General features: G+C 42.4%; 1 protein-coding gene across 3 annotated transcripts in view; it reads left to right on the top strand.

The window, feature by feature from the left end:
• Window positions 1-26,233, top strand: part of mpripb (myosin phosphatase Rho interacting protein b) — a 74,229-nt gene extending 47,996 nt beyond the window's left edge. Inside the window, exons 10-23 of one of the 3 annotated variants that reach the window (XM_014179564.3) lie at window positions 44-112; window positions 361-450; window positions 645-1,322; window positions 1,471-1,608; window positions 3,342-6,023; window positions 12,878-13,025; window positions 15,239-15,356; window positions 22,829-22,988; window positions 23,075-23,188; window positions 23,329-23,415; window positions 23,554-23,719; window positions 24,286-24,371; window positions 24,792-24,863; window positions 25,164-26,233. In XM_014179564.3, coding sequence (XP_014035039.1) covers window positions 44-112; window positions 361-450; window positions 645-1,322; window positions 1,471-1,608; window positions 3,342-6,023; window positions 12,878-13,025; window positions 15,239-15,356; window positions 22,829-22,988; window positions 23,075-23,188; window positions 23,329-23,415; window positions 23,554-23,719; window positions 24,286-24,371; window positions 24,792-24,824 — 4,569 coding nt within the window. In that variant the 3' untranslated portion in view covers window positions 24,825-24,863; window positions 25,164-26,233. The remainder of the gene's footprint in view (window positions 1-43; window positions 113-360; window positions 451-644; window positions 1,323-1,470; window positions 1,609-3,341; window positions 6,024-12,877; window positions 13,026-15,238; window positions 15,357-22,828; window positions 22,989-23,074; window positions 23,189-23,328; window positions 23,416-23,553; window positions 23,720-24,285; window positions 24,372-24,791; window positions 24,864-25,163) is intronic. The other 2 variants (XM_014179563.3, XM_014179565.3) reach the window with 2 other exon arrangements.
• The last annotated feature ends 598 nt before the right edge of the window (window positions 26,234-26,831 follow it).

A 26,831-nucleotide genomic window follows, 5' to 3' on the forward strand; every position in this document is an offset into this window, starting at 1 on the left:
GTGAACTCTGTGACCTGTATTCCCTCTCTCCTTTTCTGAACAGTGGAAGAAGTATTGGTTCGTACTGACAGACCACAGCCTCGGATACTACAAGGACTCCATTGCTGAAGAGGTGACTTATTTTTCAATCCATCTAGACTGGTCATTCGTCCTAGTTTAACTGTGACCAACAGTAGCAATGGCAATAGTTATCTTTAAAGAAATGGAATACATGTTTGCCAGTACAGTTTTGGTTTCCTATTGATATCTCCGTAAGTACCCAGTTAAAAAATGTATAATCTCAACTCCTCCAGTGCTGATAATAGTCTATTCTGTTTTCCTGATTTTGTTTTCATCATCTGTAATGTTGCTGTATTGCAGGCTTCAGATCTGGATGGGGAAATAGACCTGTCTACGTGTTATAATGTCACTGAATACCAGGCTCAACGCAACTACGGCTTCCAGATACATGTAAGCCCCAATCACTCGCGTACAATCTCAGATTATCTATGTAATAACAATGATTTGCATTTATGTATTCACTTTTTTTTTATTATTATTAAAAAGCTCTTCAATGTATGGATGTAACACACCCCTTCACTATCACCCAATAGTGCAGCAGTTAATGTACAGTTTGAATCTAACGCCCTAACTGTCCTCCTCAGACCCAGGAGGGCGTGCACACCCTGTCGGCCATGACTGCAGGCATAAGGAGGAACTGGATCCAGGCTGTCATGAAAAACGTCAGACCCTCCACTGCTCCGGATGTGGCAAGCAACCATGGCTCCTTCTCCCCACCGGAGGGACTGGTTCGGCCGGACGTGACCCAGGACTCCCTTTCCTCCGAAGCCTCGTCCATGGAGCGAGAGCCAGGGCCAGGCCCCAAGAAAAGTCGGGCCCGCGAGCGCCGGCGAGAGGGCCGTTCCAAGACCTTCGACTGGGCCGAGTTCCGACCCATCGCCCAGGCTCTAGCCCAGCAGCGGGCCCGGGAGGCCGAGCCCCTGCAGACTGACCTAGGAGACCCCGATCGAAGCCAGAGGCGGGAAGAACGAAGGAGGAGGTATGAGTCTGTGACTAGTTCCTCCGTGGACCAACCAGCAGGCTCCGAGGTTGGGAGAATGGACTTTGAGAGTGGGGGAGGGAGTGAAGGCAGCCCTGGGGGTGAGTGTGGGGGTCCCCCCTCCCTGGAGAGGCAGCAGAAGGTGGAGGAGGAGATCGAGCAGCACTGGCAGCAGGTGGAGCAGACACCCATCAGGGATGAAAGGAGGGTACCTCTGCCCTTGACACTGCAGACCAGGGAGACGGCCGAGCTGGAGAAACTGCTGGAGAGCTACAAGAAAGGGGTGAGTATGGGTTTTGTGTGTATGTGAGTGCGCATGTGGTTCACCTGAACCGAGATCAATGTAATGTAAAAGGTTGGGTTCTTGATAGGTCAGTGCTCTCCTGTGTTTCCTCATTTTCACCTTGTCCGTTCTGTGGTGCCTCTCCCAGGTAGAAGAACTGAAGGTGCAGTTGGAGAGCTGTCACCAGCAACTGGTGGACTCCAACCAGCACAAACACAATCTGGAGGTCCAGCTGAAGACGGCTCTGGAGAGAGAGCAGCACGTCCGCACCGGATACATCTCCCCGGTAAGCACCACAGCTCAAGCTTCTTCTTCTTCCCCTCCACCTCCTCATCCTCAGAGCTGTTTTATTCTCTAGAGGCAGTCGTGTTGAGTTCATACCTGAGCTAAGATTTCATCAACTCAAAGTACAGATTGAGCTGTATTCTTCTTCAATTTGTAACCTCCTTTGCATGTTGTATTTTTTATTGTGAGAAAACAAAACTGACTGACATCAAAGCTACAAACCAGCTCCAGAATGTGCCTTTGCATGAGTCCGTTCATTGCATGTGAGGAGAAACATGAAGATCTTGTTTTTATGACTCCTTTTTACAGCTTCTTCTGGTTCATCCCCTCTTGCTGTTGTTTTTTAGAAGTAGGACAGATGTCATGAACTCATGCTAGTGTGTTGAACATGATGCATTCAATTAATGATTAACATTAGATGGATACGTTTCCTTATCAGTGTTCCTGTAATGCTGTAGATGGCATGAATGCATTAGGCCACTTGACTTCAACAGTAGAGCCGTAGTTGTTGAAATGATGACGTTTGGCTCAGAACTGTATAAAAACATTTTCGGCTTGTCTCATTATGAATTTTTATGCATGTATTTCATATTTTTTCATATTTTATTAACCACTGTTCCGACCATCCATTTTTCTTTTAACCGATGTGTGAGCCATACCATTATGCAGGTGTTAGTTGTCTATTGGGTTTTGTGTGTGTGTGTGTGTGTGTGTGTGTGTGTGTGTGTGTGTGTGTGTGTGTGTGTGCGGTGTGTGTGTGTGCGTGTGTGTGTGTGTGTGTGTGTGTGTGTGTGTGTGTGTGTGTGTGTGTGTGTGTGTGTGTGTGTGTGTGTGTGTGTGTGTGTGTGTGTGTGAGGGGAAAAAGAGAGCACGTGAGAGGTGATAATCTGTCCGTACGGTGGGTGAATTGATGCTTTTTGAATTCCTCACCACATATTGTGTAAATCTGCTGAGGTTATCAAAGACATTTAAAAAAAATAAAAAGATAAAAAAGATAGTTTGTGTAACAATCAAAATTAGATTCAGTTAAAAGGGGACTCTGGAGAAATGTTTGAGTTGATGGCTATGATGTTTAGAGAGGGAGAGAGGGAATGTAAGCAATTTATGCTGACCTTTGTGTTTTTGCTAAAGCCTTCAAAACAGGTCATTGACATCCTCATAAGAAAGGAAAATAATACATTTCCTGTTCATGCTCTGGTTTTTACTGGAACCATACATTTTTACCTGCATTGTTACATTTGCAATTATGCAATGTGATGCAATTTGATGAGTGCCTTTTGAGAAATGTTTCTGCTTTTGTGAAAGACACGAAGAGTTCAGAAAAAGGAGATTTCAAGAACGTTGTTTATTCCTAGGACCTGGTATGCCACTCATCTCTAAGTAAACCACCTAGCTAGCACTAATTTTGCATTACTTACCCCATTAAATAACTCTTAACCATTTAATGTGCATGTTCTTTTGTGATTTACTAACCATGGCCATTAAATCTCTTTCCATTGCTCTAATTCTAATAATTTAGCCTAATGATAGAAGCTGGATTCTACCTCTGTAATGTTTTTAATCATTATGTTTAGTTACATCATTTTCTAGTCAAAATTATAATTGTTATTATTTCATAATGTTTCATTTTTATGAATCCAGAGGGAAATAATTGATGGATTACCTAAAACAATTTAGGTAGCCTTTTTCACCCCGCTGTGTGTGTTAACCAACTGTCTGGTCCCCTTTTCCAAGCTGGAGCTCCCTTTGGTTCTGGAGGCTGATATCGAGCCCCAGACGAAGAGGCCAGAACTGGTTCATTCTCAAGCTCAGAGCTTAGCAAGGAAGTACCAGGAGACCAAAGAGCTCCTGCAGCTACAAGAACTGAAAAAGCGCAATATGCAGGCACAGCTTGGACTCTCGCTTTCTCACCTCTCCATCAAGGAACCTTACCTTTCCGACCCCCAAACAACAGCCCCTCTGCACAGCCTGCCTCCGTCAGAGCCACCCGTCGAAAAGACCGTTAGCTTTTTGATCAAAGATAGTGCAGACATTATTCAAGAGTTAGAGGACTTGATCTCAGGAAAGCTCCTGACTCTAAAGGGACTGGATAGATTGCTACGATCTCACAGTGAATTCAGTCTGGAGGGTAGTCAGGATATAGGAGAAAAAGGTAGCTGTGAGAGGCTCTTGCAGAGCTGGAAGTATCAGCAAGAGGTAGAGAACGAGACTATGAGGAAGAGCTTGGCCAGGGCGGGTGAAAGCATCCGCAATTACGAATCACGACTCCTGACCATGGAAGACATGCTGGGAAGGGTTCAGAAGCAGAAGGTGGAGAGCCTGAAGAGCTCTTATGGACCGCTTTGTCAAAATGAAGAGCACTCTGAAAGCCACGAGATCACAATCAGGACTTTGTCCCAGAGGGTCGAACTTCTAACGAGCGAAAATGGAGCGCTGAACCAGCGCTATCAGGAGATAGTGAACCAACTAACTGAGGCAGATAGGGAGATAGACAGGCTTAAAGCTGAGCTAATCAGCCTGCAAGGCGGGAAACAGCACCTACTGGTCCTAGAGGAGCTGAACGGAGTTAGGGCCAGACTAGCGGAGAGCGAAGCCCACACTATCAACAGGGAGTTTTATGAGCGCGAGCTGAATGAGAAATCTGTGAAGCTTCATGAGGCACTGGTCACCCTGGAGGTGCTAGGAAACAGCCTGAAGGACACGGAGAGAAGACTGCAGCTGAAAGAGGCCACTCTCAAAGGTCTGGGATTCCAAATGGCCAAGGAAGGTGACGATGAGCCCCCTAAGGAGAAACTCAAAGAGCAGCTGGAGGCCACAGAGGCCAAGCTCTTAGAAAAGGAAGCGCTCCTTCAGTCCACACAGCATCTCTGTAGAGAACTTCAAGCTCAGACGGTTGAACTTAAAACTAGAAACCAGGAATCTGAGAGACTCCAGAGTCAGAAACTTGTAGAGGCAGAGAATGAGATTAGGATGTTGCGAGCAAAGTTAGAGGTAGAGGCAAAGTCAGCTCGGGGGGAACAAGAAGTGAATGTTAGTGAAGAGTTGATGCAGACAAGTGAGAGGCAGGTAGTAGACGAAAGTGTTATAAAGCAATTAGTAGGTGGGGTAAAAATGAAGTCTGAGGCCCTTAGTCAGGTGTTAGAGGTGTTAGCGAAGGTAGATATTAGTGTGGACAAAACGCTAATTGATATGAAAAGTACTTTACATATCACAGACTGCCTTGGGTCCTTTGAAGAGGAGCCGAATGAAGTAAGTCAAAGAATAATGAAAAGGTTGGTATTCGAGGCAGAGTTCTGTAGTCGTCTGTTAAGTGCTGTAGAGGTTAACCCAGGCGAGACGGAAGGTGAAAGTGCATGTAGTTTTGAAAGGTGTGTGGCAGAGCGTATGGTAGCTGAGAAGAGCATGTTGCTGTTGATGAACAGGATTTGTCCTCGACCAAAGATGGAAGTTGATAATGAGATGACTGTGGCTGCACAGCCCATGGAAGCAGACCTTTTGAATTGGTCCAGCTGGCTTGATAAGGACACCAACACTCTCATTTTGAAAGATTTAATAGAGGCATTGCAAGATAAAGTGTTTTTGTTGAACCTAATTGCCTCCACCATTGAGACGTCCACTAATGACAGGCTCCTGTCCTTGGTCCTAGCTAGCTTTGATTCCAGCAAACTAAAGAAACAATGGTCTGAGCACCTTGAAGACGCAGCCACAGAAGCCCACATGTCCTATCTCATCAGCAGGCTGAAGTTCCAACACGAGAAAGAGCTGAAAGAAACAATGCCTGAAAAACGTCCGATTGGCAACTCCGACTGTGCCAACTGCTCTCTACTAAGAGAACTGAACCGAGATCTACAATCCAAAATGGCGGATATACAGAATTATCTGTCAAGCCTTGAAAGCCCTATGAGTGAAGATACTAGACCAATAACACACATTCAGATCGAAGGAGAGCCCATTGACTCCCTGGACAAGGCCATTCAGCTACAGGACATGGTGGCCAAGCACAAGCTGGAGCTGCGGGAGATCAAGGACGTCTACGCACAGGAAACAGAAAAGCTGAGACAGGAGGTGGCAAAGGTGGCCGAGATATTGCGTCTAGAACGTGAAGAGAACGTGAAGGAGATCGACTCTCTGACTGTCTGCATGGAGAACCTGAAGAAGAAACACGAGATGGAGAGGAGTGTTCTGCTGGAGAAGTTCCACCACCAGATGGATGTCACCCCAGGAGGAAGCTATCTCACTGGGGCAGAGGATGGGACGATGTCCCCTGAGACCTCCACAACCTCCGCCCTCAAGGAGCGAATCCAGGATCTGGTGGCCCAGGTCTCAACCATGACGGAAGAGATTAAGCAGAGGGAGGGCCAGGGTGACGCAGCTACCCTTCGGCTGAAATACGACAAAGACCTGGAGAATCTGAAGGTGGAAGCCATTCCTTGTACTTGCTGTTCCTCCGTCCGTGATGCCTTCTGTCTCCTTGTGGCACCCCCCACCCTCCCCGACCCCCTCCTACCTGCCCTTACCCCCCTTTCCCCTCTAACCCTGCTCTGCTCACTCTGCTTTCCTTTTCTTTGTAGAACAGTATCCTCCAATGTTGCATGGTTGACTAATTCACTGTTCAGTGCATGTAGTTGTTGACACTAGTTGTGTGCTGAGGAACCCATTTTGTTTCACAGGAAAAGGTTAGTTAACTAGAACTTCCAGACCTAGGGCAACTGGAACATTGTTAATGTGGGAGGCAACCCATCTGCCTAGAGAGACTAACCAGAACCTGTCCTACAGTCACATGAAAGTCAGGCTGACAGAATTTATTTTTAAGTCATGTTATATAGTGTCTATCAGCATATTTTCACATCCAATGCTAAATTGCCCCTTATCATACCATAAAGTATAGTTGCTGATGAAATGAGTTCCTCAGAAGGCACAGTTTGATGTGCTTGATTACAGATTTCTTTCTTCAATTGGCGTTGTATATTAGAAGTGTCAAAGACAAATGGTTGAACCCCTTTTAAAGCTGTCTAACTATTGAGTTATCCTCAACAGACACATGATTTAGGTAATGAGGTGGATGTATTGCTTTTTTTCTTGAGGATGAAATCAGCTGCATTTGAAGATGCATGGGGCTTACCTTTTTGTCTTTGATGTTGTGATGTTGCTTTAACTGGCTAAACGTTCAACTTTTCCCCTCCTGACTTGCTGATTAACAATTCATGATAATTGACATGCATTCAAAACATTGCAGAATACTTGAAGCTTAGACGTATTACTTTTTTGGAAAAGTAATGCTTAAAAGGACGAAATGTAAAGCAAGATCTAATCGCAACTGAAAAGTTTACTAACCACAAGTCATTCCCTGATGATCATCTACCCAGAATCTTGGGTACTGTATGTAAACGTATAGTTACCCAGATGTTTCTATATGTCGTAGAGCCTATGATTGTATATATTTTGACTACAGAGTATTTCCAGGTAAAAATATTTTTCTCCATTGTCATGGTTTCTCTACATTACATTATGTTGTAGATGTGTATTAGAATTACACACGTAATTTATGATCAGGCTCCAGCTGTACAGTCGTGGCCAAAAGTTTTGAGAATGACACAAATATTAATTTCCACAAAGTCTGCTGCTTCAGTGTCTTTAGATATTTTTGTCAGATGTTACTATGGAATACTGAAGTATAATTACAAGCATTTCATAAGTGTCAAAGAGTCAATATTTGCAGTGTTGACCCTTCTTTTTCAAGACCTCTGCAATCCGCCCTGGCATGCTGTCAATTAACTTCTGGGCCACATCCTGACTGATGGCAGCACATTCTTGCATAATCAATGCTTGGAGTTTGTCAGAATTTGTGGGGTTTTGTTTTTCTACCTGCCTCTTAAGGATTGACCACAAGTTCTCAATGGGATTAAGGTCTCGGGAGTTTCCTGGCCATGGACCCAAATATCGATGTTTTGTTCCCCGAGCCACTTAGTTATCACTTTTGCCTTATGGCAAGGTGCTCCATCATGCTGGAAAAGGCATTGTTTGTCACCAAACTGTTCCTAGATGGTTGGTAGAAGTTGCTCTCGGAGGATGTGTTGGTACCATTCTTTATTCATGGCTGTGTTCTTAGGCAAAATTGTGAGTGAGCCCACTCCCTTGGCTGAGAAGCAACCCCACACATGAATGGTCTCAGGAGGCTTTACTGTTGGCATGACACAGGACTGATGGTAGCGCTCACCTTGTCTTTTCCGGACAAGCTTTTTTCCGGATGCCCCAAACAATCGGAAAGGGGATTCATCAGAGAAAATGACTTTACCCCAGGCCTCAGCAGTCCAATCCCTGTACCTTCTGCAGAATATCAGTTTGTCCCTGATGTTTTTCCTGGAGAGAAGTGGCTTCTTTGCTGCCCTTCTTGACACCAGGCCATCCTCCAAAAGTCTTCGCCTCACTGTGCGTGCAGATGCACTCGCACCTGCCTGCTGCCATTCCTGAGCAAGCTCTGTACTGGTGGTGCCCCGATCCCGCAGCTGAATCAACTTTAGGAGACGGTCCTGGCGCTTGCTGGACTTTCTTGGGCGCCCTGAAGCCTTCTTCACAACAATTGAACCGCTCTCCTTGAAGTTCTTGATGATCCGATAAATGGTTGATTTAAGTGCAGTCTTATTGGCAGCAATATCCTTGCCTGTGAAGCCCTTTTTGTGCAAAGCAATTATGACGGCATGTGTTTCCTTGCAGGTAACCATGGTTGACAGAGGAAGAATAATGATTCCAAGCACCACCCTCCTTTTGAAGCTTCCAGTCTGTTATTCAAACTCAATCAGCATGACAGAGTGATCTCCAGCCTTGTCCTCGTCAACACTCACACCTGTGTTAACGAGAGAATCACTGACATGATGTCAGCTGGTCTATTTGTGGCAGGGCTGAAATGCAGTGGAAATGTTTTTGGGGGATTCAGTTCATTTGAATGGCAAAGAGGGACTTTGCAATTAATTGCAATTCATCTGATCACTCTTCATAACATTCTGGAGTATATGCACATTGCCATCATACAAACTGAGGCAGCAGACTGAAAATTAATATTTGTGTCATTCTCAAAACTTTAGGCCACGACTGTATATGAATAGTTTTAAGAGCTGTTGTTTTCTCTTTCTAAGCAGATGGCATGGGTTGTAAACCTCAGGAAAGAAACATGCATGTAACTTCCAAAATAAAGGAAACACTTAAGTAAATTAGAGAGACAATGTATTTTGAAAGCAGGTGCTTCCACACAGGTGTGGTTCCTGAGTTAATTAAGCATTTAACATCCGATCATGCTTCGGGTCATGTATAAAATGCCCATTATTTTGGCTACCGTGACTGTAAGAAGAGATCTCTGTGACTTTGAAAGAGGCTTCTCAGTAACCAGATCTCAACCCAATTTAATCTTAAGGGAGATTCTGGAGTGGCGTCTAAGACAGCGTTTTTCACCACCATCAACAAAACTACAAATTATGGGATTTCTCATGAAAGAATGGTATCGCATTCCTCCAATAGAGTTCCAGACGCTTGTGGAATCTATGTCAATGCGCACTGAAGCTGTTCTGTCAGCTCGTGGTGGCCCAACACCCTATTAAGACACTTGATGAGACTATGTTGGTGTTTCCTTTATTTTGGCAGTTACCTGTAGATCTTCTAGTCAGGTTTACGACACAGTTGGATGCACAGCTGACATGAAATGCAAGACATATGCTATTCCATGTCTTTTGTTGCTGCTGGTGATATATTCTTTGTATTGTTGTTGTATATAGCGATAGACAGGTGGTATCCAGGTATTTGTGCAGTAGCAGTGCTCTTGGTCGTAGATGGCTGCTGTGTGTGCAGGACAGGTTTCATCCCTTGAACAGCACATTCCCTCAGTAAGACCCACACTTTGTTTGCAAATTTCTCAATAGTGCAGTTGTATACTACACACCAGCCACCCCACTAAACAGGAAATGAGCCACACACACACTAAACAAAGGGCACGTGTTGCTTGTTGTGATGTCACAACAGGAAGTGTCCCCATACAGTTAATGTCGGAAGTTTACATAAACCTTAGCCAAATGCATTTAAACACAGTTTTTCACAATTCCTGACATTTAATCCAAGTAAAAATTCCCTGTTTTAGGTTAGTTAGGATCACCACTTTATTTTAAGAATGTGAAATGTCAGAATAATAGTAGAGAGAATGATTTATTTCAGCTTTTATTTCCAAGCATACTTAGTGTATGTAAACTTTTGACCCACTGGAATTGTGAATTACAAGTAAAATAATCTGTCTGTAAACAATTGTTGGAAAAATTACTTGTGTCATGCACAAAGTAGATGTCCAGCCGACATGCCAAAACTATAGTTTGTTAACAAGAAATCTGTGTAGTGGTTGAAAAACGAGTTTTAATGACTCCAACCTAAGTGTATGTAAACTTCTGACTTCAACTGTATATCCAGCCAGGAAGTTGGCTCACTCTGTCTCAAAGTTCATTCCCATCTGGGCCAGTTTCCCGAGCACTGGGGACTTATCCCTGTGAAAACAGACTTTGGCTAGAGAGGGAGCATAGGACAGCACCGTTGACTGAGTACTCGGATTAGCAGCGCTGAATAGAGGACGGAAGTAGGTTTTGGGTCGAGCTGGTCGGAAGGCTATTCAAATCCCCTCTTGTGGAAACATGCACTGTAATTATAATAGCATTGTGAATGGCTCTTTCTAAAGCCGTGTTGATCAGGATTACTCCCTCCTCTCCCCAGCCTCCTTTCTCTATATCAAGGTTTTCCAAACTCAGTCCTGGGACCTCCCCTGGGTGCACGTTTCGGCTTTTGCCCTAGCACTACACAACTGATTCAAATACTCAACTCATCACCAAGCTTTGATTATTTGAATCCGCTGTGTATTGCTAGGGAAAAAAGCAAAATATGCACCCAGGTAGGGCTGAGCGATATGGTCTAAAACTCATCTAAATTTTCTCAAACTTATGGCCGATTCACAATATACAGTACCAGTCAAAAGTTTGGACACACCTACTTATTTCAGAGTTTTTCTTTATTTTTTACTATTTTCTACTTTGTAGAATAGTAGTGAAAACATCGAAACTATGAAATAACACATGGAATTATGTAGTAACCAAAAAAGTGTTTAACAAATCTAAATATATTTTATATTTGAGATTCTTCAAAATAGCCACCCTTTGTCTTGATGACAGCTTTGCACACTATTGGCATTCTCTCAACCAGCTTAATGATGTAGTCACCTGGAATGCATTTCAATTAACAGGTGTGCCTTGTTAAAAGTTAATTTGTGGAATTTCTTTCCTTAATGTGTTTGAGCCAATCAGTTGTGTTGTGACAAGGTACGGGGTGGTATACAGAAGATAGCCCTGTTTGGTAAAAGACCGAGTCCATATTATCCAGAACCTAGGCTGAATACATGCCTTCCACAACCATAAGATACACTTGTAATTTAATTATTTTATCAAAATAGTTATACCTGTTTTTTGTAACTTTAAATTGAACCAGAACGATGCATAATGCGCATTCACTAATGTAGCAGGCATTATAGAAAATTAACACAATCTCTCAAGCACAAGCCCAAGCACTTGGATCAAACTATAATTTCACAAGCTCTAAATTTAAGGCCAAAAAGTTGAATTGTTATTAACACACCCTTCTGTCTGTCGCCAACTGTTTGAACAGCATGCTAGCCTGTCCACTTTGTTCAGATGCTGAAATCAAGTGGCCTACCATATTTCTCAGAATGAGAACAAGTTGCCAGTTCCTTATATAATTGTTTTATGCTTATTGCACATTTATAAAGCACAGATTAAATAGCTAGTATAACAACCTTCATTTTATTTCAAGGCTGCTAGCGATATGTGGTACTGCGCATTACATTTCCAGAATTAATGTTCATTGGTACATCTGTTTTAGTAGAGTGTGCTCTGCTCGAAATTTGAGGAGTTGAAACAACCTTTTGAACCATACCTTGTTTATCATCTCTATTACAGTAAAATAATGTCTCCGGGTAACGAGTTGAAACCGTTTGTCAGAGAGGAAGAAGTGACCTCTCATCTTTGTTGTTGTGAGTGGTAAGGGGAGGGGCTTGGGACAAAGAAGCAAACCGAGAGGTTTCACTCTCGACAGAATCTGTCCAAAATATACCCTATGCTCTTATTTTGAATCTAAGTTTGTCGAAGGCTTCCCGCCTTTGGGACAACGACTCCCATTGTTAGGGCGGAGACATCGAGAAATACAAAAAAAACTTGATTCTGCGATACAGGCATTTGGAATATCGCACAAAAGCATACATTATCGCCCAGCCCTACACCCGGTGGGGCCCCGGGACTGAGTTTGGGACCAAGTTTATGGAAGCTCTGGTCTATACCACTGAAAGGCAATCCACAGACAGGCTGGCCCTGCCACCTCACGATGAAGACACATCAGATTCCACTGTCTGTCCCCACAGAATCAGCCTATTATCCATTGTTTTGTTTGGTCTCATCTTAACCTCCTACATTCTACCAAAGATTTGTTCAATGGTAACAGATTATAGGTTTTTCAAATTATAGACTTTTACATTTTAGTAATTTAGCAGACAGGAGCAATTAGAGTTAAGTGCTTTGCTCAAGGGCACAGCAGCAGATTTTTTTACTTTGTCGGCTCGGGGTTTCAAAACGGCAACCTTTTGGTTACTGGCCCAACGGTCTTAACCGCAAGGTTACCTGCCGCCCTAGACAGCACACAATATCACACTAGACATGAACTAAATTTGTAATAGGTGTTTTATTTGCAAGCGGCCCAGAGTTTACTTAGCTAAAAACCTGGCAGTGGTTGAATACCTTTACTGTTGCAGGGTTAATTAGGCTACAGAACACCGCCTTCTCAATCACATTACGTTCTCGCTGCCTATGCATTCCTTTAACATATTGTGTATTCTGTTATTTTCTTAACACTTTGTACCATATGCTTATGTTGCTCATGGCTAAATGTGCAGTAGCTAGCTCGGTGTTTGTCATCAGTGTCAATGAATGGATGGTCAGCAGTGGTTGATGCTAGGGCCAGGAGTTTTTCCTGAACTGGACAAGATCTGGATCAGAGTTGATTGGCATTAACTAGATCCAGAGTTTGACTTGTCCAGGAAAACATTTTAGGGTCCTCTATACACTATAACTAGGGTCAAGAGTTTTTCATAGTCATGGCACATGGTCTGGCAGGATAAACTCTTGGCCCTAGCTTATGGTTGCATGTGGACTCACTTTTCCCACATTACCTTCCATTAATAGGCCACCTGTGAGAGGGGCTTTACTGCCATGGAGGATTCCCACCAGAAGGTGATCGACGAGCTGCAGAGGAAACACCAGAGAGAGCTGGAAAACCTACACGAGGAAAAGGAGAGGCTGCTAGCCGAGGAGACTGCCGCTACCATAGCCGGTCAGTAGTAATTACGATAGCTATCAGCATTCGCACCTTAGTAATCATATAGGCCGAGTGTCCCTTGCTAGCAGTAGCATCAGGCTAACATTAAGTATTTTGTTCACTTGCGTTCGCAAACCCATAATTGTGAGTTACCATGGTCCAAAAGGCTCCAGCTGGCCACCCAGACTATTTACATTGACACCCCCCCTTTGTTTTTACACTACTGCTACTCGCTGTTTATTATCTATGCATAGTCACTTTACCCCTACCTACATGTACAAATTAGCTCGACTAACCTGTACCCCCACACATTGACTCGTTACCGGTACCCCCTGTATATACAGTGGCTTGCGAAAGTATTCACCCCCTTGGCATTTTTCATATTTTATTGCCTTACAACCTGGAATGAAAATAGTTTTTTTGGGGATTTGGATCATTTGATTTACACAACTTGCCTACCACTTTGAAGATGGAAAATATTTTTTATTGTGAAACAAATAAGACAAAAAATTCTGAACTTTAGCGTGTGTAACTATTCACCCCCCCAAAGTCCATACTTTGCAGAGCCACCTAATGCAGCAATTACAGCTGCAAGTCTCTTTGGGTATGTCTCTATAAGCTTGGCACATCTAGCCACTGGGATTTTTGCCTTGAAGGCAAAACTTCTCCAGCTCCTTCAAGTTGGATGGGTTCCGCTGGTGTACTGCAATCTTTAAGTCATACCACAGATTCTCAATTGGATTGAGGTCTGGGCTTTGACTAGGCCATTCCAAGACATTTAAATGTTTCCCCTTAAACCACTCGAGTGTTGCTTTAGCAATAGACTTAGGGTCATTTTCCTGCTGGAAGGTGAAATTCCGTCCCAGTCTCAAATCTCTGAAAGACAAACGGGTTTCCCTCAAGAATGTCCCTGTATTTAGTGCCATCCATCATTCCTTCAATTCTGACAAGTTTCCCAGTCCCTGCCGATGGAAAACCATGCCCACAGCATGATGCTGCCACCACCATGCTTAACTGTGAGGATGGTGTTCTAGGGGTGATGAGAGGGGTTGGGTTTGCACCAAACATAGTGTTTTCCTTGATGGCCAAAAAGCTCAATTTTAGTCTCATCTGACCAGAGTACCTTCTGTTTGGGGAGTCTCCCACATGCCTTTTGGCAAACACCAAACGTGTTTTCTTATTTGTTTCTTTAAGCAATGGCTTTTTTCTGGCCACTCTTTCGTAAAGCCCAGCTCTGTGGAGTGTACAGCTTAAAGTGGTCCTATGGACAGATACTCCAATCTCCACTGTGGAGCTTTGCAGCTCCTTCAGGGTTGTCTTTGTTGCCTCTCTGATTAATGCCCTCCTTGCCTGGTCTGTGAGTTTTGGTGGGCGGCCCTCTCTTGGCAGGTTTGTTGTGGTGCCATATTCTTACAATTTTTTAATAATGGATTGAATGGTGCTCCGTGGGATGTTCAAAGTTTCTGTGATTTTTATTTTATTTTTTATAACCCAACCCTGATCTGTACTTTTACACAACTTTGTCCCTGGCCTGTTTGAAGAGCTCCTTGGTCTTCATGGTGCCACTTGCTTAGTATTGTTGCAGACTCTGGGGCCTTTCAGAACCGGTGTATATATATACTGAGATATGTGACAGATCATGTGACACTTAGATTGCACACAGGTGGACTTTATTGAACTAATTATGTGACTTCTGAAGGTAATTGGTTGCACCAGATCTTATTTAGGTGCTTCATATATATATATATATATATATATATATATATATATATGCACGCACCACTTTTCAGTTTTAAATTGTTTAGAATTTTAGGAAAAAAGTTATTTTTTTCACTTCACCAATTTTGACAATTTTGTGTATGTCCATTACATGAAATCCAAATAAAAATCCATTTAAATTACAGGTTGTAATGCAACAAAATAGGAAAAACGCCAAGGGGAATGAATACTTTTGCAAGGCACTGTAGCATTGTTATAGTTATTTATTGTTACTTTTAATTACATGTTTTACATTTGTTTATTTTGTAAATATTTTCTTAACTCTATTTCTTGAAATGCATTGTTGGTTAAGGGCGTGTATAAGCATTTCACGGTAAGGTCTACACCTGTTGTGTTGGGCGCATGTGACAAATACAATTTGATTTGATTTAGTTTTTTTAGTTAGCAGATGGTCCAGGTATGCTAGAGCTCTCCCCCAATAACAATGTTCTTTGTTTTGGTTGCCCCAGCGATCGAGGCGATGAAGAACGCCCACCGGTCGGAGCTGGAGAAGGAGCTGGACAAGGCCCGCAAGTCCAACAGCAACACGGAGAACGCAGACATAGAGGAGATATGCAGGCAGCACGAGTAAGTTAAGATATCATGTAGGGCTGGAAATTGACAGGGACCTCACAATACTATGTTATCACGATACTTTGGTGCCGATATGATATGTATTGCGATTCTCACAATTCTTTGTGTTGTGATTCGATTATGTGATTTTTATTGCGATTCGATGTAAAAATGCTGAAAACGTATTTTTCGCCCTATTTTAAAAGAAGACGGAGAACAAGCTATGAAGAAAAAATACTGGCGTTTTGGTGCAGGTACAGCCAACTAGCGCTAAAATAATATTGCCATATTGTCAAAATGATACAATATATCGTCAAAAATAATATCCCGAAATGTAACTGTCGATTTTTTTTCTTTTTTTTTCTTCCCCCATCAATACTGTCATGTCCCCTCAGTACCACAAGTACATTACCATCGCCAAGACCATATTATCTTCAAGTTATCATATCCCCTAAGTACCACAAGCACATTATATACAGTACACGATGCAAAGACACTCTCCAAGATCATACAATCTTGAACTCGCAATAAGCAGGTCAGGTCTCAGGTCTTCATTGAGAGTTAAGACTCAAATTTCCAGTCCAGACTTAAGTCAATGTTTACAATGTTTACTGTTTTTCTTCAGTCAAAACTACTGACTCAAGTCCGCATCGCTCCCGAATAACTGCCTTACCCTTTAGCATACAACCAGGTGCAAAATGATTGCCACCCTTGGTAAAGATTAGTAAAAATGACTGTATAAAATAAACAATACAAATACTGAGTTATTATTGTATGCTACATAAAAAATTGGCAAATTATATTATTTTAAACTACCGTAATTTCCAGACTATTAAGCGAACCTGAATATAAGCCGCACCCACTGAATTTTAATAAAATTATTATTTTGAACATAAATAAGCCGCACATGTCTATAAGCCGCAGGTGCCTACCGGTACATTGAAACAAATTAACTTTACACAGGCTTTAACGAAACACGGCTTGTAACAAAAATAAATAGGCTTTAACGAAACACGGCTTGTAACAAAAAATTAAAAATTAGCAGTAAGCTTTAGTTGTCTTTTTACACTGAGTCAATTCCTCACGCTGCTGTTTCCAACGTCTTATCATCGACTCATTAAGACCAAGCTCCCGTGCAGCAGCTCTATTTCCTTTTCCAACAGCCAGATCAATCGCCTTCAACTTGAAAGCTGCATCATATGCATTTCTCCGTGTCTTTGTCATGATGAGGGTGACAACTGACTACCGTAATCAGAATGATGGGAAGTTTGAGAGCGCTCGATTTAATCTAAACAGTAAACAAAAAAGTTGTTTGACCTTAAACGCAAGCGTCCCACCCCTGTACACCCTATCAACAGCAGGTGAAATATCAAGGGCGCCAAATTTGAAAACAATTAAATGTCATAATTCAAATTTCTCAAACATACAACTATCTTACACCCTTTGAAAGATAAACATCTCCTTAATCTAACCACGTTGTCCAATTTCAAAAAGGCTTTACGGCGAAAGCATAAAGTTAGATTATGTTAGGACAGTACATTGAAAATAGCTGTGTGTAATGTTTTGTCAATGCAAAGACAGGCGTCACCAAAAGCAGAAAACCAGCTAAAATTATGCACTAACCTTTGACAATCTTCATCAGATGACACTCCTAGGACATTATGTTAGACAATACATGCATTTTTTGTTCTATCAAGTTCATATTTATATCCAAAAACAGCGTTTTACTATGGCGTTGATATTGAGGAAATATTTTCCCTCCAATACCGCCAGTCAATCAGCACAACAAATTAAATAATTACTATTCGAAAACATTGGTAAAATATTATATTGTCATTCAAAGAATTATAGATGAACATCTCGTGAACGCAACCGCATTGCCAGATTTAAAAATAACTTTACTGGGAAATCACACTTTGCAATAATCTGAGTACTGCGCCCAGAAAAATAGGCTTTGCGATACAGACTAGGCGCCATCTTGGAGTCATCTAAAATCAAAAATACTATGTAAATAATCCCTTACCTTTGATTATCTTCATCAGAAGGCACTTACAGGAATCCCAGGTCCATAACAAATGTAGTTTTGTTTGAAAAAGCTCATAATTTATGTCCAAAAAGCTCCGTGTTGTTAGCGCGTCCTGTAGGCTACTCAAAAACATGAACGACGCCCGCCGGACTTGTCTTCATCAAAGAGGGGGAAAAAAATATTTACGTTCGTTCAAACATGTCAAACGTTGTATAGCATAAATCATTAGGGCCTTTTTCAATCAGAACTTCAATAATATTCAAGGCGGACGATTGCGTTCTCTTTTAAAACGTATTGGAACGAGAGTACCCAAACATGCACTCGCGCGCCAGAGTAGTATCGGCCATCCGCTTATGACCAACGTTCCAAGTCTCTTGTTCGGTCAGTTTTCACAGTAGAAGACTCAAACCACTTTGTAAAGACTGGTGACATCTAGTGGATGGCGTAGGAAGTGCTCAATGATTAATACGTCCCTGTGTGTTTCAATGGCATAGGGCTTAAAAGTAATTCAACACATCAGATACACACTTCCTGTTAGAAATTGTCTCAGGGTTTTGACTGCCATATGAGTTCTGTTATACTTACAGACACCATTCAAACAGTTTTAGAAAATTCAGAGTGTTTTCTATCCAAATCTGTTAATAATATGCATATCCTAGCTTCTGAGTTGGTGTAGGAGGCAGTTAAAAATGGGCACATATTTTTTTCAAAATTCTCAATACTGCCCCCTAGCCCCAACAGGTTAACCCGTTCGGCAATTTCATTGGTCTAATGAAAGCTTCATGCCGCCAAAAAACTGAGCACGTCACAGAATGTGTTTTTTTGGAGAAAAAAAAATTGAAAGCGGCAAAAATCCATATATTAGCCGCGTCATTGTTTAAGCCGCGAGGTTCAAAGCCTGGGAAAAAAGTTGCGGCTTATAGTCCGGAATTTACGGTAATACAATTTCTCCGAAAATATTTGTATTAACCAGTAATAATTTATTTTCTCAAAAAGATATGGGTCAAAGTTATTGGCACCCGTTTTCAATACCTTTCAATACCTCTCTTTGTGAGGATAACGGCATGAGCCTTTTTCTAAAGTGTTTTATGAGATTCGAGAACACATCGGGAGGGATGTTAACTATTCCTCCATACAGAATCTTTCCAGATCCTTGATTTCCTTCCTCTGCACTTATGGACTGCCCACGTCACTCAGGAGCCCTAGCCCAACAATATCAAAGATCGGCCTCCCAAGGGGCGCAGGCTGGCGTCACGACAGACCGGGTTCGATCCCAGGCAGTGTCAAAGCCAGCCGTGACCGGGAGAACCATGAGGCGGCACACAATTGGCCCAGCGTCATCCGGGTTAGGGGAGGGTTTGGCCGGCCGGGATTTCCTTGTCCCGTCGCGCTTTAGCGACTCCTTGTGGCGGGCCTTGCGCCTGCAAGCTGACTTCGGTTGCCAGCTGGACAGTCTTTTCGTTGACACATTGGTGCGGCTTGCTTCCGGGTTAAGGGAGCAGTGTGTCAAGAAGCAGTGTGGCTTGGCAGGGTCGTGTTTCGGAGGACGCATGGCTCTCAACCTTTGCCTCTCCCGAGTCCATAGAGGAGTTGCAGCGACGGGACAAGACTGTTACTACCAATTTGGATATTACGAACATTTGTAAAACTTATTTTTTTATTCCATCAAATATCCACCACCATATTTTACAGCAGGTATGGGGTTCTTTTCTGCTTATGCATCCTTATTTCGGCATCAAACCCCACCACTGGTATGCATGACCAAAGAGCTCTATTTTCGTGTCATCTGATCATAGCACCAGTTCTAATCCAAGTGCCAATGCTGTTTAGCAAACTCCTGGCATTTACATTTATTGGATGACATGAGAATGAAGCTCTTTGGCCACGCACACCAGTGGTGGATTTGGTGTCGATATAAGGATGCATAAAATTAAAACATTACAAGGTAATTATTTACAAATGATTTACAAGTATGGCAAGCTAAAAATAGTTAACATACGGTTGTTGATGTGAAGAAATAAAAGCAGTGCATTCTGTCAGAGGAATTAGAACTTTGATCAATGACATCACTGTCAGGTTACCATGACAAGGACAGGGTCAAAGTATCATATATTTTTTTTTATGTCTCTTGTTCCGACCCCTTCCCAGTGCCAGCAAGCTAAAAATAGTTAACTTACGGTTGTTGATGTGAAGAAATAAAAGCCGTGCATTCTGCTAGAGGAATTAGAACTTTGATCAATGACGTCACTGTCAGGTTACCATGACAAGGACGGGGTCAAAGTATTATTTTTATGTCTCTTGTTCCGACCCCTCCCCAGTGCCGGCTACGCAAGAGATGTAGACTGAACAAAAATATACGCAACATGTAAAGTGTTGGTCCCATGTTTCATGAGCTGAAATTAAAGATCCCATAAATGTTCCACATGCACAAAAATCTTATTTCTCTCAAATATTGTGCACAAATGTATTTACATCCCTGTTAGTGAGCATTTCTCCTTTGCCAAGATAATCCATCCACCTGACAGGTGTGGCATATCAAGAAGCTGATTAAACAGCATGATCATTGCACAGGTACACTTTGTGCTGGGGACAATAAAAGGCCACTCTAAAATGTGCAGTTTTGTCACATAACACAATGCCACAGATGTCTTTTGAGGGAACGTGCAATTGGCATGCTGACTAGGAATGTCCACCAGAGCTTTTGCCAGATAGTTCAATGTTCATTTCTCTACCATAAGCCACCTCCAACGTCGTTTTAGATAATTTGGCAGTACGTCCAACCGGCCTCACCACCGCAGACCATGTGTATGTCGTTGATTTCGGTCGAGTGGTTTGCTGATGTCAATATTGTGAACAGAGTGCCCCATGGTGGTGGGGTTATGATATGGGAAGGCATAAGCTACTGACAATGAACACAATTGCATTTTATCGATGGCAACTCTATGCGAAGGACGTCGGGCTGCATGAAGCAAATGGTGGTCACGCCAGATACTGACTGGTTTTCTGATCCATGCCCCTACTTTTTTTAAGGTGTCTTTGACCAACAGATGCATCTCTATTCCCAGTCATGTGAAATCCATAGATTAGGGCCTAATGAATTGATTTCAATTGGCTGATTTACCTATATAAACTGTAACTCAGGAAAATCTTTGAAATTGTTGCATGAAGCATTTATATTTTTGTTCTGTGTGTAGGGGGTGTGTGTGTGTGTGTGTGTGTGTGTGTGTGTGTGTGTGTGTGTGTGTGTGTGTGTGTGTGTGTGTGTGTGTGGGTGTGTGTGTGTGTGTGTGTGTGTGTGTGTGTGTGGTGTGTGTGTGTGTATATAAAGGGGTATGTATACTGGCACGAAAGTGGTATAAATGGGATGGCAAAAATTACTGCTGATCTCCTCAAAAGTTAAATCAGCTGCTCAATCATTTCAGTTGGCCTGAGTCTCTGAGCCTATTAAGATTGACGAGAGTTGTAGCATAGGCAGCGCAACAAGATTACAATTTACATATAATGTTCATAAACTTTCAATTTACATTAGCAAAGGAATGTCATGTGCCGAGAGAGGTTTCGGGGGCTGCAGTTAAAATTTACTGTAAATATCCCACTATAGCCTCTAGCCAGTACGCATGCTTTTAACAAACTATTCAGCTATGCAAGCAAGTTTCTATCTTAACCATATTCACACCACTTGAATAATGCAGTCACACCACATTATACTCTTGAATAATGCAACGATTCACAAGCATGTGCAGACAATTAAAGGGTTTATTTTCTCGTCCATACACTCATAACATTTTAGTTTCAAGACAAAAGCACAGCTACTGCTAGCTAGCTAGGTAAAGCTAAACAGCATGCTTCATCAAGTAACGTTAGCCCATCAAAAATGAGCGATTAGCCCTCGAACACGGATGTAAAAGTACAGTAGACCTACCTTACCCCCATTAGAACAAACCAGGCTTCATTTTTATTAATATCATGCAAATCCTTACGTGTGGTAAAAGCAAATTCTGACTGAAAATGTGGGTAATTCACTGGGGAGTTTAGATCAGCTGTTTTATATGGCTCTGTGCAGCCAGCCAAGCACCATTGACAGTTCTGTTTTTTGTTACTGCAATTTCAGATAAAAACTCAATAAAAACATGTCTCAAATATAAGGAAACAGTCTATACATTTCAGCTGTTTCAAAAACATTGATCTGCTATTACGATTTTTACTGTAGGTGTGTTGGGCTCAACAAGACAATTCGGTTTATACTGCCCTGCTTGGAGGGAGGGAAACTGTCGGGCGAGTGTCGTGCGCTACTTCCAGACGTAGCGGTCGAGACATGAGAAATTGACAGCTTTACATTACAGTAATAAGTATATTCTCTGGATTTCTTTCGATACCTCTCGACAATCTCCTATTTTCGTCAATGAAAATAGGCTCTGTTCATTATGAAGAGGTCTCTGAGTTTATGCGGGTTGGGCTGATAATTAGTTGTGATGACGTGTGAAGGTATTTCTCCTCACCTGCCCAATCTGCAAAGTGCCTGAGATCATATGACACATAAGTTCACCTCAGTCACAGGTGTAACTGCAGATGTCCTATCATTGCATATTATGAACATTTTTATTTCCTGTCAGTTTGAGCAGCAAAACAGCGTTGGGGGAAAGTTGTTCATCTGTCAAAATGGGGATATTCAAGATAAATAACTTAATTTTGCAATGCCGTCTCTTTCATTCAAGTTCAAACCCAACCCAGGGCCATGGGAATGAAAGGTTGGGCAAAGCCAGTATGTGAATGTGACTGGCTGTGCCTTGCCTGCTGTAACTAGGGCAACCTGGAACTGCGGTGGCGGCTGATCTTGCCAAGGTTGGAATTACAGACACACAGTTCCAGTTCTGTCAGGCCAAGGGCGTTTCATCAGTCTGTCTGGTGTTTTATTAAGGAACTGATTAGGAGCAGTCTGGCTCGGTCTGTCTAGACTCTAGATACATTGAAGCACCACTCCAGTGTCTGGCCAGAACTAAAATATGAAGGAAGGAGTTTCTGTAATGCTCCCTCTTCCGTACCGGAGTCTGGCTCCTTACAAGGCGTTTTCCTACTCACCCTACAAAATGAAGGAGTTTTCTATGCTCTGTGCTACTATTTCCTTTGGTCAGCTATTATGAGGGAAAAGAGAGCTCAGCATGGTCTTTGGTTGAGTTTCCTGAGTGTTACAAATATAAAGGTATGGTATTGATTGGGTGAGTGTTTTGCCCTGTATGGTCTGACTTACCGAGTGTTTTCCTGTGTTCTCTCTCTCTCTCCTCTCTCTCTCTCTCCTCTCTCTCTCTCCTCTCGTCGCTCCCTCTCTCTCTCTCTCTCTGTGTCTCTCTCTCTCTCTGTCTCTCTCTCGCTGTCTCTCTCTCTCTCTCTGTCTGTCTGTCTGTCTCTCTCTCTGTCTCTCTCTCTCTCTCTCTCCCTCTCTCCCTCTCTCTCTGTGTTACAGAGAGGAGCTGTGTTCATTCCAAAGGGAGATCGAGGTGCTGTCGGAGCAGTATTCTCAGAAGTGCCTGGAGAACGCCCACCTGGCCCAAGCCTTGGAGGCTGAGAGACAGGCCCTCAGACAGTGTCAGAGGGAGAACCAGGAGCTCAACGCACACAACCAGGTGCACACACACACACCCAGGCACACACGCACACTGATAATAGTCCTCACACTTACCATGACACGTAATGTGCCTTGTGTCTATAGGAGCTGAACAACCGTCTAGCTGCAGAGATCACTAAGATGCGCTCTATGGTGACTGAAGACGGGGGTGGAGACACCTGCAACGTCACACATGGGAAGGAACTGTACGAGCTAGAGGTAAGCTCCTCTCAAGGTGAACCCAAGATTGGACTTGATTTGAAGTTAGCTGAACTCTTCCTGTTTGTCAAAAGGGCACATTGCTCTATGCACAGCTGAAATTTGCCACTGAATCTTACAGTTTTCCTCTTCCTTGCCAGGTGATGTTGAGGGTGAAGGAGTCGGAGGTCCAGTATCTGAAACAGGAGATCAACTCTCTGAAGGATGAACTCCAGGTCGCCCAAAGAGTAAGTCCCAAGACCCAAGTTATCTACAACTGCTTTTTATAGTTTTTCAATGTATTTTATACTATTTTCTCATTTTTTAATGCTGAGGTTGTATTCCTCACCCAACCATCCTAAACTATGTATCCTTCATCCCGCCAGGATAAGAAGTATGCAACGGACAAGTACAAGGACATCTACACAGAGCTGAGCATCGTGAAGGCCAAAGCAGAGAGAGACCTGGGGAGGCTCAGAGAGCAGCTGCAGCTGGCCCACGAGGCACTGGGGGAACCCTCACTGGAGGAGGTGGAGAGGGCAGGAGGATACGGTAGGAATATAGAAGATTTTCTATCCTTCTACTCCATATGTGTGCTATAAATGACATCCTATTCCCTACATTGTGTGCTACAAATGGCACCATATTCCCTACATTGTGTGCTACAAATGGCATCCTATTCCCTACATAGTGTGCTACTTTTGACCTGATCCCTATGGGTCCTGGTTAAAAGTAGTGCACTATATAGGGAATCGGATACCATTTGGGACATATACCGTTGCTCTGAACACTGACCATTTTTCTCCTTACACATAACACTATTACCTCTGAGCGCTCAACCTTTTGATTGGTCATGACTGATACAACAACCAACCAATGTGCCACAATGCCTCAATATTTTAATTTGGTCTCTGAATTTACATAATAAATTATCTAATGTCAAATATAGTCCAGACTGTCTCCAACCGGCAACACACTGACCCCCTTTCAACAAGCAGCCAGAGAATTATTTTATTACATTTATTACAGTAGCGTCTATAGTATACAGTTCAGAAGCTGCAACTAGCCCCTTTTTCCAAATGACTCGTCGTTAAAGAAGCTGTCTGTTATCTCATCAGATATCATGAAGTCCAAAAGCAACCCTGATATTCTCAAGATGGCGGCTGCTGCCGCAAAACGCTCAGAGCGCACCATGAGGTCAAAGGTACGTCTTCTAAACACCTGAGTAAGACATCTTAAAGTGATTTACACAGTAGAGGAGAAGTTTCCCACAGCTGAAGGTTGTGTATGTAAACGTTCAATAGGAACCAAGTGCCATTGGCCTGTGACACACTGCCACCTTCTGGTTAACCACTGCATTACACTGCAACTTTTTACTTCCCCAGCATGTGAATGTACTTTATTGGGTGGGTTATTGGGCCTATGAGGATGCAACAGTTTTGTTATATTACTCTTAAAACCTTGAAACAATCCCTTTGTGCATCTATTTCAGTGTGGGTTAGAATGGTTCTATCAGATGTAGAAAAAAGTGTACCAACACGTGTCAGGAAACCTGGTAAGTGTGGTGAGGTGTGTTTCACCTCTTACTCTCACATGCCGGTGTGTTTCCCCCTTCTGTCCTCAGTCTGTGGCTCGTGACATGCCCTGGGACAGCTAGGGCTGCCTGAGGACCTATAGGCCTACCCTTCTCCTTTAGGTAATTTACCCAACCAGACTACAACGAACAGGATGCCAAAATCACACATCGTTAGTGGGTTTGAATGGGAGCACCTTTTTTTTTAATTTTGTTGCCATTGGGACCTTACAGAGAAATATCACTTTAACCAGGGAGAGAAATGAGTGCACGTCTCTGTGTGGATCACTGATGATACTCCTCTCTGTTTGCATCAATCTGCTTCCCTTATGATTCAGTCCTGTCCACATTAAAGTCACAATTAAACCTGGCCATGGTCATTAAGTTGTTTTTTTGTCTCTCTGTTTCTCTCTCTGTCTCCAGAGTCTTAAGGAAGGGCTGACTGCCGAGCAGCGACTCCATTTGTTTGACAAAGACACTAAGGAGTTCTGACAGCGTCGCCTGCGTCGAACCGCTCCACCCACCTTGCTGCATGTTTAGAAAGCCCACTATATTTTAGCTCGGGAATTACTTATTTAGAAACACACTGGTCACCACACACATCGTATATTAAAAAAACATGGTATGAAGATTGAATTTTATGTCTAGACTCAACATTCCATGCACTTCAGTTACTGTGACATTTTGTTTGTTTTTGTTTTCAGCGCCATGTCTTACTGTAAATACTCTGTACTGTTTTTAATGAAGCATCTATCATGCATACACTAAAAAAGATGGCTGTGTAAGCTACTGTTTTAACTCCTTAGTCTGTGTGAATAGCCGAAGGAATAAGTGTAATGTTGTAATGGCTAAACACAACTTCATAATGACAGAATAATTACTTACATATTGATGGAATAATTACTTGCATAAGCAAACCGTAGGAACAATCTTGCCTTCAGGCCTGCGTATTATGCTAGGTGAGGTCAGTATTCACATGTTAATTCTTCCTTCCACCCCCTTATCATTTCAGCACAGATTAATGTCTGGCTCAGTAAACAAGCTATGGAAACAAAATGTTTGCCTGCATCATTGTACAAGTAAACTATCTGCTACATTGGGTGTTGCTCCTCCATTGTCTTGAGTTGTTGACTTGTATATGATTAATATTAGCATCATAGAATATGTTTTCTGAAACATAGGAACATTTTTAAATTACCCCTGGAAGGTGACTGCTGAATAAATACATTATGGATGGGATTTGCTGATTATACTATAAATATATACGTTTATATAATTGTTTTCCTTCTCTGTAATCTTATTGGTCCAGCTGTATGGGAGGATGAGTTGGTTTGTATGTAGTCTTGTTCAGTGGCAATCTCTTTGTATTTATTTAAGTGTTTTTGGATTATTGTCTCACATGCCATTCCCTCTGTACTCTACTATTGTAAATATACAGCCAATGTACACCAACTGACAACAGGTTTATTAGCAATAAATATTTTTGCACCCTGTCTTTCGTTTTCATCTACTACACTGTATTAATCATTTTCTAAACTGATTAAACTAACCAGCATTAAGTATTATTATGTAGTTAAATTACATTGATCATCTAGACTTCTTTACACAGTTCAGATGTGAGAGGACTGCAGTCATATACTGTAGGTTTCCTATCAATAACTTACACTATACAGTGCATTCGGGAAAGTATTCACACATTGACTTTTTCCACATTTTGTTACGTTACAGCCTTATTCTAAAATAGATTACATGTATTTTTTACCTCAATCTATGCACAATACCCCATAATGACAAAGCGAAAACAGTTTTTTAAATGTTTGCAAAATTATATATAAAAAAAAACATACCTTATTCACATAAGTATTCAGACCCTTTGCTATAAGACTCGATATTGAGCTGAGGTGCATCCTGTTTCCATTGATCATCCTTGATGTTTCTACAACTTGATTGGAGTCCACCTGTGGTAAATTCAATTGATTGGACATGATTTGGAAAGGCACACACCTGTCTATATAAGGTCCCATAGGTGACAGTGTATGTCAGAGCAAAAACCAAGCCATGAGGTCGAAGGAATTGTCCGTAGAGCTCTGA

The sequence above is a fragment of the Salmo salar genome, chromosome 28 (genome assembly GCF_965601325.2).
Source record: "Salmo salar chromosome 28, fSalSal1, whole genome shotgun sequence".
Taxonomy (NCBI): domain Eukaryota; kingdom Metazoa; phylum Chordata; class Actinopteri; order Salmoniformes; family Salmonidae; genus Salmo; species Salmo salar.